General features: G+C 43.0%; 1 protein-coding gene across 1 annotated transcript in view; it reads left to right on the forward strand.

Moving 5' to 3' along the window:
* The window catches only part of LOC144798021 (polycystin-1-like protein 2), an 849,694-nt gene that overhangs the window by 194,615 nt on the left and 638,886 nt on the right, over positions 1–16,193 (forward strand). Inside the window, exon 10 of the mRNA XM_078668807.1 lies at positions 65–191. Coding sequence (XP_078524933.1) covers positions 65–191 — 127 coding nt within the window. The remainder of the gene's footprint in view (positions 1–64; positions 192–16,193) is intronic.

Here is a 16,193-nt window from a genome sequence, read left to right on the forward strand (position 1 = left end):
GAATTAAGGCTGTGGTATTCCAAGATCAAAAGGTCAAATTCTTGTGGATATTTGTCTACTGCAGGCTCAAAAAGATGGAACCACAATAAGGCACAGAATACATATTGATCCAAGACGACATGTTGACCCTTTCACCACTGTGACCCTTCGCTGGCCTGACAATACGCACTATAACCTCACCTGGTCATGTGGTAGGTATTTGTGTGTTGTGTTTCTGTCACACCAATTGCTGATCTTTGTGGGTACTCCTCTTCTAATTACAATCGCCCATGGCAGTCACCTTTAATTCACATTCTGGCTTAAACAACCACATTTGCGATTTGTATTTATTTGCAGTGACATTTTTATACCCAAACTCATCTATTTATGTTGTCAATCAAAAGAAATCAATAACATTTTCAATAGGGGGGTGGATGTACTGAATTCTTACAAGATGTAGCTGACAAAAAAAAATTGTGCACTAGAGAAGCATAATTTAAAGCAGGAAAGTATTAAAGATAGTTTTACCTTACTTAACATGCAAACATGCCTACTAGTTGTACGATGCTAGATATACCCTGCCTGATACATGAAAGTAGGTATGCCCTATTGTGCACACAACTATATGCATGCTTTTACAAGAAATAGAGCAATGGATGTGATCTATTTGACTCAGAAAAATAAGTGTGCCATGTCTGGACGTGTGTGAGAAATTGGGTTGTTAATTGAGACTGGGGTGTGAGCCCTGGTCAAGCATCAGCCACGATCCCTTGCAGAGTGAACCACAAAAAATCACTAAATTATCCTGTGCTTAACCCTGGGTAGCTTGTCACGATAAACCGTCAGTCATAATTTAGAGGCAATGTGTAAAGTATTTATGCAGCACACAAACAATAATAAAGTGAAAACACAACCAAGAAAAATCTCAAACTGTAGTGTAGTTCCTATCATCCCAATAGGCTCTGCGCATTGGAATAATACCTTCAGCAGTAAAGGCCTAGACCAGACGTTAACTAGGTCTACTACTGTCGATATTAGACTTAAAGTTTTGGGTTTGCCAGCTTAGCTCAGAGTTCACTAGAAACTTTCTCGAATGTTCAGGAAAGAATTAACTCCCCTGATTAGACAAGAAGGGATTTAGTTTCTGACAACCATAGAACATGACAACTTTGCTCTCCCCTAATCAAGAGTATATCTCGAGAGTCGTGTGAACAAAAGGCAATTTATTTTACTCAGTCAGTACGTGCATTCTTAGTCTCATCAGATTGTAGAGAAAAGGAAGGGACGGGCGTGTTCAACAAAAAGGTGTTATTTATTGATCAGTCTCTTTTCTCATACAAGAGAAATGGATCGATATTATTGCAATACTTATAGCTAAGTAAAGTGCATACATTAAAAGCAATAGTATGAAATAATACTGTAAAAACATTGATATGGTTTCTAAGCCATAAGATGTTTTAAAATGAATAAAATATATTACATACACATATACATTTGACTAAACGTACTCAACTGGTGTTTCTAAATACGCCTACCCCGTGTACCTGACCTAAGCCTAATACGTGGGCGGGAATAGAAAGTTACAGTTTAAGTTAAGTTTGTTTTTGCCAAGTGAATAACTAAAGAATTCTCTGCGAGGGGTTATTCAGTTCTGTACCTGGAATCTAGGTTGAATGAGGGATGGTATCTCTCTCTCTGGTCTCGATATTCCAGGCTGCCTGCGAGGGCTACCCGGAAGCGCCGGTGCTGGATTTCTCGGCAGGAGAAAACAGCTTCTCGTTCTCAGCGCGTCAGGAAGGCGGGGCTGCGCCAGCGGGGTCTGCTCTGCTCTTCGCTTTGGCAAGTATGGCTGCTCCGTCTCGTCACCACCGCGTGTGTTTGCATAGGGCAATATCGGTAATATTTATACCTTTAAGGTGCCGAGATTGACGTAAGGATGGACATAGATACGTCAATAAGGATGTCATACGACTTGCTCGTTAGCACATTCTTTTGCTGAAGTTCTCGGTGAAATCAAAACAATGGCCGCAGGGTTTTGCCCAGGTTGTCATAGGTTTGATTTGTTATGAGAACTCCGTATGCCTTATCAGGGGCTGGAGGAATATCGCTTGTCTAATTAGATCGCAAGCGTTATGACCTAATCAGATAACACGTTCCTGTGCCGTAGTGTGACTGCGTCAGATAACGGTATCTGCATCATGGGGGTTTTCTGCCTCATGGGCTGACTGCTAGTTAACTTGTTTGGTTTGTTTAACTAGAATAGGGTCAGGAATAGGGGGATCGATTCAGAACCTATAGGAATACATCACACCCACTCCACGCTAACTATGTACATATTTACTAATCTATGCATAGTAAAACATACTATAGAGTATAGTGTATACCTTACCACCCCAAAATACATAAATGCACTTTGAAATTTTTCAAATATACGGAAAAATTGCAGTCATATGTATTGTATGCACTCAAGCTGTAGAATAATGCCAAAGTAATCACGCATTTGTATACATTATTGCTATTGGTATATTACAATTTATACATGAAATGGCTCTTAATACAGAAAAAAGTTCGAGACCATTTCATCACAGAATAAAATATTTATGAACATACCAGCGGGCAGCTAATGTTTATAAGCTATCTAAAAGTTTAGAAACCTTAGTTCTCTAAGAATAGTTCTTACTTTAAGCAGAAGATAGTGTCCCGAAAAATATGCAAAAATATTTTGGGGCTGCTGAAAAATTGCTGTCCGTGAACTGGAGGGAAAATTGTTCATGTGACTTTATTTTTAAAGTTGAAGGCCGAATTCAGGGAACGCCGTGTGCGAGCTTGCTCAAAAGTCTCTATTTCTGCTCTGGTGAGAACATCATATCATTTAGGTTTTCGAAAAAACTGTCAACAGCTTCCTGGGAAAGTTCCACTAACTCGGAAAAAGGTGTAACCATGCATTCGTGCGCATGATTGTCTCCATTGACATTCTGATTTGCATTGCTGACAGAAGGTCGTACCTGTTCGATACTGCTTTCATCTTGAACTTCACTACCCCTCAATCGTAGTGGTGAAGCTTCCACGAATGCCGTCATCAGGATTGGTAGCCTTTGAGGGCAGTACAAAGCATGAACCTTGATCGGGCTCAACAATGTTTCTGCATCCATTGGCGCATCCGATTGTAGCGTCAGACAGGTGTCTAACACGCATTCTTCTCCGCATAGCAGACACCTCAATACAGGTAAAACACATCTTTGCCACATTGGTCGAAATGATAGAAACCAAGTCATGTTCAGGTCTCTAAGCCGGGAGAGTCCCAGGATTTTTGATATCCGGTCCCGGTATCCAATGGCTAGGATTGTTTCTTCCCTTGTCGCAAGAGTTTTGTCTGTGACATGGGTTGCCATAACAAAAAATAAGGACTAAGAATAGGATTCCAATTAGTCCCAAGATCAGGGGAAGTCCGCCAAAAATCGAATGGACGAAATCTGGAAAAATACCCAGTATGGCTTTGAATGGTGTTAATGCCATCGAAAATACTGTCTTAAATACCTTTGAGACCCCATTGGCATCAGAAATATTTAAGATTTCATTCAGGATTTCTGCGAAATGTATGGGGGAATTAGTTGATAACAACGAATGTATCTCTGCAGTCGTCCTTGCGACTTGTAGATCATACGTTTCTTTTGATGACGTGAGCCTTGTAGGCGTCTGAAGAAGCACTGTTTTCATTCTGCTTAAAGTATCTATTCAAATAGAAGTAATTTTCAAATTGGGCCATGCCCTTGCCTCCCTGTCTGGAAAGGAGCTGGGGAACAATGAGCGTCCACAGCACTTGACCTTCGCAGTCGTAGTTACGAGATAAGGAGTCCCGGGCATAAGACTACAACATCTGCGGTCTACAATTAGAATGTAACTCCCATTATAGAGTCTTTGAAAGAATGGTTCTATTTCTGTTGCAGGTGCGCCTTGCTGGTGACATGAAAGGTTGTATGAATTCCCTTCACAGGCACAATTATTGCCACTAAGAAACACTTTCTGTCCTTTATTACTGACACATGCATGTGAATAGGGCAGGTTCCATGTTGTTTTAATGTACCCCTTTCCCAATTTCTCGTACATGCCAGCCTGTATATATTTCTGGCAGTATTGAAACCTGAAGGTTGAGATTGGAATATTTATTATCCCACGTATAATCCATTCACTGACAGGTCGTTCTGACATTGTCACTGGTAATCTTTCGAGTTTTTCAATGCTCAAGATTGTATAATCAGCACCCTTTTGTGCCATACTGATTTGTCTATCAGTAAGGTTAAAGATTTGGAATAGTGACGTTGTGTTGATTAAACGCCAAGGCACATAGCCTGAACGTAGATTTTGTAACGTCCAGCCAAGCTGTACAATAGAACGCAATTGAGACTGACCGTGTTGTAGCAACAGTAAGTCTTGCGATAATATGTCGATTGCTGAAGACACAATGCTGTCCAAAGAAAAAATTCTGGAGGACAGAGTCATTAACCCATTGTCCACTACAGAAAGTGATTTTTCCAAATTAATACGGTCAATTTCCCGTATCCTTTCTGCTGTCTCAATTTGAGTAACCTTCCAGGCCTCATTGTATGCTGCATATACAGAGGCTGCTATGAAACGCTTTTGACGCTGTTTGCGTGGTCCCATAGTGAAATCACGCAAGTCAGCACCATCAGTAAGTAAAGTTAGGTGTTGCTTAATTTCTGCCAGTGTGGAAGTTTGTAGCCATTGAAGGCATAATTTGCCCACACTGTTGGTGGTTATTATCCCTGGGTGTTGTCTTTGAGGATATCTAGGGTCTGGCCTGGTCATTTTGAACCCCTGTGTTTTGTTCAGGAATCTGTCTTGACAGTTATTAGTATCTGTGGGCCAGATCAACCACTGTTTCCAATCAGGATGTGTTCTGTTTTGGTTTAATACATAATTTACGTCTATCTCTTCATCTGTAGAGCTATTGCTGTTCATTGTTGGTTTTGGAATAGACGGTTTATTTAAGTCTTTGATTTTGGCTAAGCCAAGACAGGTGGTTTGTTGAACAGTGTCATTTAAAAATATAATTTGTTCTGGGATCATGCAGGCTCTAAACAAAGATTCTATACCCTGTACTTGCCATTCTTTTGTACCCCAAACACTTTTCAATTCAACATTTTTGTCCCAATAATCAAAACCAAAAGTATTCATTTTTTCAAAGAACGAGTCTGAATATATCAATTTTGTGTTTGTTATCATGGTCTTAGTTCCTGTCTTGTTTGACAATTTGAAATAAAATGCTTCAGCATTACTTGTGTTAAAACCTGAAAAGTATGAATATTTGTCATAGAAGGTTCTTGAGCTTCCTTTTGGAGGGGTTGCACAATGTTCCCATTGATTATAATTTAAAACATTTCTAGGTTGTGCAGATCTATGTAAAAAATGGTTACCATAGTGGTTATAACAGTACATACTATCATAATTTGCAGAACCCTGCAAATAATCATGTTTGGTAAATTTAGCAGACATTACTAAGTCAGACATCATATTATTAATGCTTTCGAAGTCCCAATCATCAGCAAATGAGCTCGGTTTTGCAAAGTCACTCAATGAGATCTTAATTTGGTGTGGATATTTCAGGATTTCGACCGGACCATAAATTTCATAGTCAGTGTTGTCCCAGGCTACCCCACCCGGTATCGGATTGGCTGTGAAGTTGACTGAAGAAAGTTCTCTTTTCTCGACGTGTGAAGATGTGTGTGGTTTGAGGATCAAGTTGATTTTCTGACTTGCTGTGTCCATTTTAGCATATTTTCCCTCAATGAAGCGTCCCAAAGTAAGTACCATGATGAGCCAAAGTATGAGGATAAATGCACCAAAACCCACCCAAAATTCGATCCATGGAGAAATCAGATATGTTTCTTTCAGTTGTTTCAAAAGTTCTTTAGCTTTATCTTTAAAGGTTTTTGATGATGGCTGTGTCTTTGATTCACTGAAGCCTTCAGAGGAGTCATCGAAGTTTATGAAGTAGCCGGATGCAGTTCTGTCAATTGTTCCAATTGGTTCAGGATTACTGTTTCTTGTATTATCGTTTGGTACTTCATTATAGATTGGTGTGTCTCTGCTAAATGTTTTTATTTGGGTTTTCAGAGGTCTGAGTTCTATTGCATTGTTGCATAGTCCTTGTTGTTCTTCTGTAGGCGTTTCGAATGTGATGAGCCTCTTTGTTAAGACCTCTGTACTGGTAGGAAACCTTGGTGTTCTGCTACTTATTGGGAGTCCACTTGGCCTACTGTTTGTTATCGGCCACATGATTGTGGTTTTACCAGGTCGATGGATACAACTCGGTTCTCCTTTTTACCAGCAAGTGGCGGTAGTACAACTGATCTTGTCCCGTTGACAGACAAGACAGGAACTGCTTTTCTGTAAGAAGGCCCAAATTCCTTCTTTACCGCGATCTTTTCTCTGACTAGATCCCCGACTTTTGGAATCCAGACAGGTCTTGCTGGGACAGGTGGTGGTTCTTCAGTGGTTGTTGGCTGTTGTTTCAATTTTATGTTGCTCAGGTCTTTTCTTGTTTTGTTTAAGTCCTGCAAGATAGCCAAACGGTCTTTGATATCAAAGCTTTTTTCTTTCACCACTGAAGTCTGACTATCAATGTCAGAGATCAACATCCTAGTTCCAAATAATAATTCGTACGCACTGAATCCCTTCAGAGAATTTCTTGGCAAGTTATTTAGACTACGTTGGACACTTATTAGATGTTTGACCCACCCAGCTCCCGAACCTAATACCTTTGCCGTTATAGATTGCTTTATGTCACGTTTTTTTCTTTCAACAATTCCGTTCCCCTCAGGGTGAAATGGACAAGAGTACCGCAATGTCACGCCCATGCTGACCATGGCCTCCTTATAAGCCCGAGAGCTAAAAGCAGGACCGTGGTCTGAATGCAGCATGCCAATTGCGTATGTGCCGATAAAGACTCGCAAATCTTTTATAACAGTTCTGGCGTCAGCCGTTCGCTGGGGCCACATCCATATGAATCTCGTGCATGAATCCACTGCGACCAAGATATATTTATAGTTACCATCCCTTTGTAAGGGACCACAGTGGTCTAGGTAAACACAAGCTAATGGTTTATCCGAGATTAGAAGGGGCGTCTGAGCTGGACGTCTCACCGTTGATACTTTCATTCTTTGACATATTTCACATTCTAGAACATAGTTCCTTGTTTGTCTTCTCATTTGGGGCCACCAGTATCTCTGTTTTAATAACGATACTGTGGCTGAGACGCCAGCATGTATAGAAGCAAGCCCTTCGTGTGCCGCTATTATCAGTCCTAACCTGTGTTCCATGTTTGGAATTACTCTATCCCCCACTCCAGGGATTCGAGCAAAAGGAACATTGTTTGCATCAGTTATGTATGAGTATTTTACTGGAAAGCCTTTCGGGAGTGTTTCTATCGAATCCTTTTCTGAAGCGCTGACAGCTTGTAATATTTCGCTGTCTATTTTTGTTTTTGACCGTGTGATGGCAGCTACGGAAGCCGTTTGCACAGCTGCCTTCGCGGCCTCATCAGCCAATGAATTCCCTGCAACGTGAACGCCATCACGTTGGTGACTCAGTGTATGTATCACGTGAGTCTTTGGTAGTTCTTTCTGCAAAAGAACTACTTGTTCCCAGAGCATTTTATGCTTGATTGTGCCACCTTTCGCATCCTTGAAACCATTCTGAAGCCAGATCTGCAAGTATTCATTGTAAGACTGAACGCAATAATACGAATCGCACACTATGAGTGTGGGGAATTCTCGATCGGTATTTTCAAGCGCCATCTTGAACGCCAATAGTTCAGCTCGCTGAGCTGTACAATCTCCTAAAGATTGTGTTTTAGTGAGTGTTGGTTTAAATTTCCCTTCGTGCCAGCGACCTTTAACAATCGCGCACGCAGCACTGTAAGCTTGTTTACCCCCTACTGCGGGCTGTGCTGATCCGTCTGTATATATTATACAGCCGTAATGTTCTAGAGGCAGAATTTCGGTTGGCGGAGGACATTCAAATTCATATTGGAGAAATTCTTGTGTTTTTAAGTTAGGATCAAATTCGTATGCCACGTCTGTTGCAGCAAGAGAGTTAGCCCATTGTATCCATCTTGGATGGAGCGCTTTAGCATTCGGAATGCTTGCCTTTGTTACCGCCTCTAGGGCTGGTATCGGTGTCACGATTATTATTCGTTTACCTTGTGCCAGGGCTCGTTCTTTTGCTATAGCTGTTTGTGTTGCAGTTAGAATTTTTTCCGTTGGGCTAAATTTCATTTCAGCCTTAGTGTACAAGTGTGATTTGAATGCAATTGGTACCTTTTCTCCCTCATTTGAGGTCAGGTATGTGAATCCGCATCTCCCTGGGATGACTCGAATCACAAGATTGCGTGTGTTATCACGTGTTTCTAATTTTGTTTTAATTAGCATGTCTGTTTGTAAGGATCTCAAAATTTCTGTGTGTATTTGAGTCCAATTGGATCTTTTAAAATCTGGTTTTATCAGATCATAAAGGGGTTTGACCCTTTCTGCGTAATTTGCAATGTATGTTCTTCCGAAATTTAGTAAGCCTAGAATCGACTGCAGGTTTTTTAGTGTTCTAGGTGCTTGGATTACGGCACATTTCTCTAGAAAATTGTCTGCCAGGCTTTTGCCTTCACTTGATAATTCATATCCTAGGAACAGGACTGTCAGATGGGCAATTCTGGATTTTTTAAAGTTGAATTTGTAACCCTCTGCTGCGAACCCAAGTATTATGGTGTTCACTCTCTTCAAGTGAGTCTCTAAGTCATCATCTGTTAAGTATATGTCGTCGACATACGATAATGCTTCGTTATCATATATTTGTAGTAATTCTGTTACTCTCGCTGAGAATACCCCCGGGCTGTTCTTGTACCCCTGGGCTAACCGACAGAATTGTTTTTGAGTGCCATTTATTGAGAATGCAGTTAAATATCTGCTTTCTGGTGCTATGTTTTGACAAAAGAATCCATTAGAGATGTCTAATGTTGTTTTGTATTTTTTGCGCACTATGTTATTCATTAGTGCAGCACTATGTGAGTTTTGCACTGCAAAAGTTTTGCAACATGTGTTAAGGTGTCGGTAATCCAAAACTAGACGATATGAATTGTCTGGTTTGGAGACCGGAAACAAAGGGTTGTTCATTTGTGAGGTGCAAGTTTCAATCACCCCCTGGTATTCTAGCTGATCTAGGATTTCTTTTACCTGTTTTTTAGCTTCTTGCTTAATTGGGTACTGCCTCTGTGCAGTAGGTTGTGATTTTAACTGGATTTTGTGAGGAGGAGAGTCCTCATCCCATCCTACATGATTTTTATATAAAGCAGGAGCTAGAGCTACTGCCCACTTTCTAGCAAGTGTGTATTTTTTATGAATTGGGATGTGATTTGAGAAGGCAGGCATAATTACTTCTTCGCCATGAGGGCAATCCCTGACAAACTCTGGTGGCCAGTCTTTTTCAGCTAGAAGGATATCATAGCCCTTGGAGAGATTATCCCAAAATAGCCCCCTTATTTTTCTAGTCTTATCCCCCTCTATACGCAATGGTATTTCGTATATTTTGTGAGGTTTGCTAACTCTGGTATCCGCAGTTTCCACTTGAAGATATTAATTCGTGTCCACTGTCTTCAGATGATTCATAAGGACTTTGCGAGCTATGCTCACTTCTGCTGCGCTGTCTAGCATTGTCTGAGCCCATTCCCCGTTTTTCAGTTGTGTCCTCAGAATTCTCGGCATTGTTAACTATTTTAATGCTGGCTACCTTCTTCTTTGGAAATTGTAATTTCTTTTTTAGCTGAGCAGGTTCCTTGTCTTTGGACTTGGCGTGCTCTTCTCTTTGTTCTGATCGTCCTCTTCTTTCCGATTTCTGCGAGGAAGTCTGAAAAGATTGAGAGGGACGTGTATCAATGTCTTGATATCTATCAGGCTTTTTTATATTATCCCTATTTCTAAGGTTATATCTTTTCCCAGAGGGGTCACTCTGGGGTGACCTGTGTCTTTGGTTCGGAGATTTTCCTCTTCGCCTAGGAGACCTTCGTCTGGACTGGAATTTCTTTTCTTTAGGATTGGATTGTTTGTTTCCATCCCAGTTCTTTTTTGGTGATGCAGAATTATTATAAAAAAATATTTTTCCAGGACTTTCAATTAGTTGTGGTTTTACTGGTATTCCACCTAAACTATCCCTACCTAGTTCCTCATAGGATTTTACTATGATTCTGGCAATTTCAGCTGGTTGGTCTGCTATATCTGTCTCTTTTAACCTCTGGCGGATCGCCACGTTTGCTGCTTCACCTTTTATGTTGGCTAATAATATAGTCGAGACCTGCTTGAAGTCTTTTAGTAATTTCATACCAAGAGTTAAAGCGGGTTCTGGACCATATTCATCTTGAATTTGTTTTAGCACATCTGGTATTACCGAAATGGATGGAACACCGTGTGTTTTTGTGTAGATGGAAGCAAAGACTGTACCCCAAGTGTCACAGTCCTCAATGTGTGGTGCGATTCCCATTGGAAGACAGATAGTCAGAATCCTGTGTTTTTCTAATGGGGTGGTGTCAGGAAACACCGCCTCTATTTGGGTGATTTTCTGTGCCAACCAGAATGGTATTTGTTCCCGTTTAGCCGGTACTTTACCTAGGCAGGACTGGATGTTCTGTGGTGTAATTTTATTTGTGTTCCCCTGGTGAGGGGTCAGCTGTGGGAGTTTAATCGCTGGCTGAATTGTTGAAGTCCGCATCACATACTGGACTAATTGTCTATGTATTTTTATTAATTGTTTTAGCTGTGTTAACAGGTTAGCTGCAGACATCCCGTCGATGTCTGGATGTGGTGTGTATCCGGCTAGGACCGGCCACGTTGCTCCTGGTCTACCTAAAGGACCGAGCCTGGTGATGTGATTATTATGTTTTAGGGCGCCATCAAATAAGAGCAAATGCTCTTGAAATTTGAGTGGTACTTCCACCTCCTCGAAAGGAGTGTACGTTTCAGGAAGTTCCTCTATTTTATAATAGTGGAAGTACTTTGTTACAGCATTTGCTGCTGGAAAATTTATCCATGAATAGTATACCTCTGTCTGCCGATATTCGTGTGCCTCAATTACGAATATGACTGTACCACCTCTAGGTGTCAGTCCATTTTCTATAAGTTTTATGGTTATAGATTTCCTTTTGATGACCGGGATGAGTATTATATCCGGGTCTGCTTCCTGCATAGTAGCATCAGCTGCTGCGAGTTCAGTTGCTAATCTAACTGCCTCTCTTTCTTCATCACTGTCTACCATTTTACCGACAGGATGGTTATTTCTTTTGTTTGCAGATCAGGTTTCTTATGGAAACGAAAGATTAGATGCACAATATTTTGGAACAGTGTATCCTTCAACGTTGACTTATACCAAGAACCATACATAGGAGTTCCCTCCTGCGAGGTCTGGCGGATATAACCTTTCACCCACTCCAGACGTCTTTGGAGTATTATGGGAAAAGGGGTCTGAGTGAGAAAGCACGACTGAGTTACTCTAAATGTCTTACGTTAGTTTTATCGCCCTTTCCAAACGCGTTGGGCGCCATGTAGTGTAGTTCCTATCATCCCAATAGGCGCTGCGCATTGGAATAATACCTTCAGCAGTAAAGGCCTAGACCAGACGTTAACTAGGTCTACTACTGTCGATATTAGACTTAAAGTTTTGGGTTTGCCAGCTTAGCTCAGAGTTCACTAGAAACTTTCTCGAATGTTCAGGAAAGAATTAACTCCCCTGATTAGACAAGAAGGGATTTAGTTTCTGACAACCATAGAACATGACAACTTTGCTCTCCCCTAATCAAGAGTATATCTCGAGAGTCGTGTGAACAAAAGGCAATTTATTTTACTCAGTCAGTACGTGCATTCTTAGTCTCATCAGATTGTAGAGAAAAGGAAGAGACGGGCGTGTTCAACAAAAAGGTGTTATTTATTGATCAGTCTCTTTTCTCATACAAGAGAAATGGATCGATATTATTGCAATACTTATAGCTAAGTAAAGTGCATACATTAAAAGCAATAGTAAGAAATAATACTGTAAAAATATTGATATGGTTTCTAAGCCATAAGATGTTTTAAAATGAATAAAATATATTACATACACATATACATTTGACTAAACGTACTCACCTGGTGTTTCTAAATACGCCTACCCCGTGTACCTGACCTAAGCCTAATACGTGGGCGGGAATAGAAAGTTACAGTTTAAGTTAAGTTTGTTTTTGCCAAGTGAATAACTAAAGAATTCTCTGCGAGGGGTTATTCAGTTCTGTACCTGGATTCTAGGTTGAATGAGGGATGGTATCTCTCTCTCTGGTCTCGATATTCCAGGCTGCCTGCGAGGGCTACCCGGAAGCGCCGGTGCTGGATTTCTCGGCAGGAGAAAACAGCTTCTCGTTCTCAGCGCGTCAGGAAGGCGGGGCTGCGCCAGCGGGGTCTGCTCTGCTCTTCGCTTCGGCAAGTATGGCTGCTCCGTCTCGTCACCACCGCGTGTGTTTGCATAGGGCAATATCGGTAATATTTATACCTTTAAGGTGCCGAGATTGACGTAAGGATGGACATAGATACGTCAATAAGGATGTCATACGACTTGCTCGTTAGCACATTCTTTTGCTGAAGTTCTCGGTGAAATCAAAACAATGGCCGCAGGGTTTTGCCCAGGTTGTCATAGGTTTGATTTGTTATGAGAACTCCGTATGCCTTATCAGGGGCTGGAGGAATATCGCTTGTCTAATTAGATCGCAAGCGTTATGACCTAATCAGATAACACGTTCCTGTGCCGTAGTGTGACTGCGTCAGATAACGGTATCTGCATCATGGGGGTTTTCTGCCTCATGGGCTGACTGCTAGTTAACTTGTTTGGTTTGTTTAACTTGAATGGGGTCAGGAATAGGGGGATCGATTCAGAACCTATAGGAATACATCACAAAACCAATTTGAAGAAAAATAAAGTACATTTTAGTAAATTATTTGACATAAAAATGACAAAAATCCAATCAGTAGAACTAGAGTTAAACAGTTTTAAATTTTAAGGTTCAAAATAGCGCCTAAAAGATCAAAGTGCCAACCGCATACATCTAGTAGTGCGAGACCAGGTCAAAGTTGAAAGTTAAGGACGACCCCGATGGAGCGCTGTTAGGAAACGAGAAGTGGATTGGGCCTGGTCAGCGCTTATCTTTGACCTTTGAAAAATTCTTGAAGAAAAATGTCTGAGAAGGTAAACTTCAGCGGGGCAAGGCTGCAGGGAGTATCCAAGGAGGGAGCTTCATCGTAAGATGGCCTTGGATCGAAATCATAGTGAAGATTTTTACATTTGGACTTAGTCTCTGAAATGGAAGTCGAAAAAATCTAGTGGGACAAGGCAAAAGGCTGTAGCCGAAGACAGTTCCATGAGGTTAGATACCCCTTTGGTGAAGAACCGCTGGGATGGATTTGCTGCTATGGAGAAAGAACGTATCGTGAGAATCGCAAACTCAATCCGACCAGCAATGCACTTTGGGCGGATAGGCAAGCAGGCTGATCCCGGTCTCCTCCTGGTTCTCAGGACACTTTTTGGACACATTTTGTCTGAGTCCTCAGATTTGGGACTAGGCCACCAGGGCTCCTTTACCACCACAACCTAGGATCCAGGACTAGTGGGACACCTCTTTGGGGTTCAGTACTCATTCAGGCTTGATCCAGTTTCAAGTTCAAAATGGTGGGACCTTGTTATGGCCATGTGGCTCTGGACAGGAGGTGAGAAAAAAAGCTCAAGGAGCCACTTCTGTTAGTCCTGACTGCAGGTGTAGATGCAGGGCTCAACAGCAGGGCTGGCCTCCGAGGGTTCAAGGCAGGCTCCAGGCAGCAAAGCAGTCCTTTGAGGTACAGCAGCAGTCTTGCAGAGTGCACATCATGTCACAGCAGCAGGCAGTCCTCTGAGAGTTCTTCCGCAGGTCCAGTAGTGAACTGAAGAGTGGGGCTGAAGGTCCTATTTTAATACCCTGGTGCCCATCTTATGGAAGGTGGGAGAAGCTTTTGTAAAGGTTCTTTGAAGTGCATGGAATTTTCTGACTCGCCTACCCTTACTCCAAGGGCCTGACCTGGGTCTCCCTTGCTTGGGACCCTGCTCTGAAGCTCAGGAGGCTGCTGACGGGAATGGGTGGAGAAGAAGGCAGCGGACTGTGCTGGGCCAGCAAGGGCCTGTTAGTCAGCGATGATCAAGCCTGTGTACTGGCGCTTCCTGGGAGTGGAATGTTGGTGATTGGAGGTACAGGAAATTTTAGGACATGATCGCTGTGGGAGCAGGGTCACCGACAGGAGCCTCTTTGGCCAATGTGAGGGGCCAGTTCTGGATTGACCATGTGACACCTGTTGTCCCTCCTTGGCTCTGTCTCACTCTTTGCTGCTGATGGTGCGGGCACCCATGTGTCTCGCAGTGGCTTTGGGGTTGTTTGCTCTACAATCTCCTGGAACTTTTCCTGCTGGCCTGAGCCCTTGTGAGCCCCTGCTGACAGAAGACACCTGATGGAACGACTTTCATCACTCCTGTTACACACTGCCGGACGTCCTTTGAAAATGCTCTTATCCCAAGGGAGCCCGCGACATGGGCAAACTGACTACTATGCAGATTTTCAGTGGCAAGCAAAAAGAGACCTCCCAGGTCCCCTAAGCCCCTGCACAGAGAGGCATGGATTGGCACCTCAAAGAACGACAACACAGGGGCCATCCTCCCAGGGATTGTGGAGTTCCGAATGGCATTGTAGCAAAAGATCGATACCATAGCGATAGACATGGACCTCCTCAGGATGGACGGTTTCAGTTCTACAGCAACAGATAAAAGCTATGCGAGGGTCGTTCATGCAACAATAACATCAGGATAGTGGGACTGCCAGAATGGTAGAACTGTTCTTCGAGGATTGGCTGCTGATGGTGGTGCTTCCTAATATGCAGTTCTTCACAATTGAAAGGGCCTACAGGTTACCATTCCGTCAGTTGGCCCGTGCTTCCCAGAGGCCAAAGCTGGTCAGGTTGTTCAACTATCAGGACTGGGACAACATATTGTAGTGGACATGCTCCTATGGCCCTTTCGGAACTCAAAGGCCACAAAATGCACCTTTATCCTGATTACACTGCCCAGATACAGAAGCAGCTCAGATTCTCAGGGCCCAAGCTCATGCTTAACTACCTGGGTAGTACAAAAGGGGGTGCTGATGGACGGAGCATCTGAATCAATCAAACACTCACACCCAGTCAAAAGATCTGGGTTTAATCCATCACCGTTCTTTAGCCCACTCTGCCACCCCAGTTCAGACATGGCTATATGCAAATCAGTCTGACCCTGTGCCTCATGGGAACAGTCCAGCCCCAACTGCCAAGCCATGCCTTCCCTGGACCGGAAACAAGCTTCCGAGGACCGGTTTCTGGCATTCCAGCCGTCTTCAGCCCGGCTTGCTTGAATCCAGTGGCAAAGTGAGCAAGGGACTCACGTCTGAGCATACCCTGCCTCACTTATGGCGGCCAAAAGCAGTACAAAAGGGGGTGGTGATGGACGGAGCATCTGAATCAATCAAACACTCACACCCAGTCAAAAGATCTGGGTTTAATCCATCACCGTTCTTTATCCCACTCTGCCACCCCAGTTCAGACATGGCTATATGCAAATCAGTCTGACCCTGTGCCTCATGGGAACAGTCCAGCCCGAACTGCCAAGCCATGCCTTCCCTGGACCGGAAACAAGCTTCCGAGGACCGGTTTCTGGCATTCCAGCCGTCTTCAGCCCGGCTTGCTTGCCCATCATCCCCTTTTGTATCGCTAACTACCTGGGTATCACCTATGGACTAAGCTACTCTGCAAAGCTCCATATTATGGCAAACAATAAGACTTTTTTTCACTACCCCATTCGATGTATGGTCATGACTGGAGGACCAGGGACATGATATATGTCATGCTTGGAGGGCCAACCTAGAGATACCCCATGGACAGGCGGAGATGCCAGTGGCCACCTCCAGGGGCCCCCATGAGGGAATGTGCAGTGAAGGAGCAAACAACATCCGGGCTCGGAGGTAGCCCTTATTTTCACTGGGGAACAGTGACACGGGGACCGCCAAGGGGGACTTCAATGCAACTTCGATGCAGCACCCATGTCATCCCAGAACTGCACATGACTTGATCTAACATCTCTGT

The sequence above is a fragment of the Lissotriton helveticus genome, chromosome 12 (genome assembly GCF_964261635.1).
Source record: "Lissotriton helveticus chromosome 12, aLisHel1.1, whole genome shotgun sequence".
Classification (NCBI taxonomy): Eukaryota; Metazoa; Chordata; class Amphibia; order Caudata; family Salamandridae; genus Lissotriton; species Lissotriton helveticus.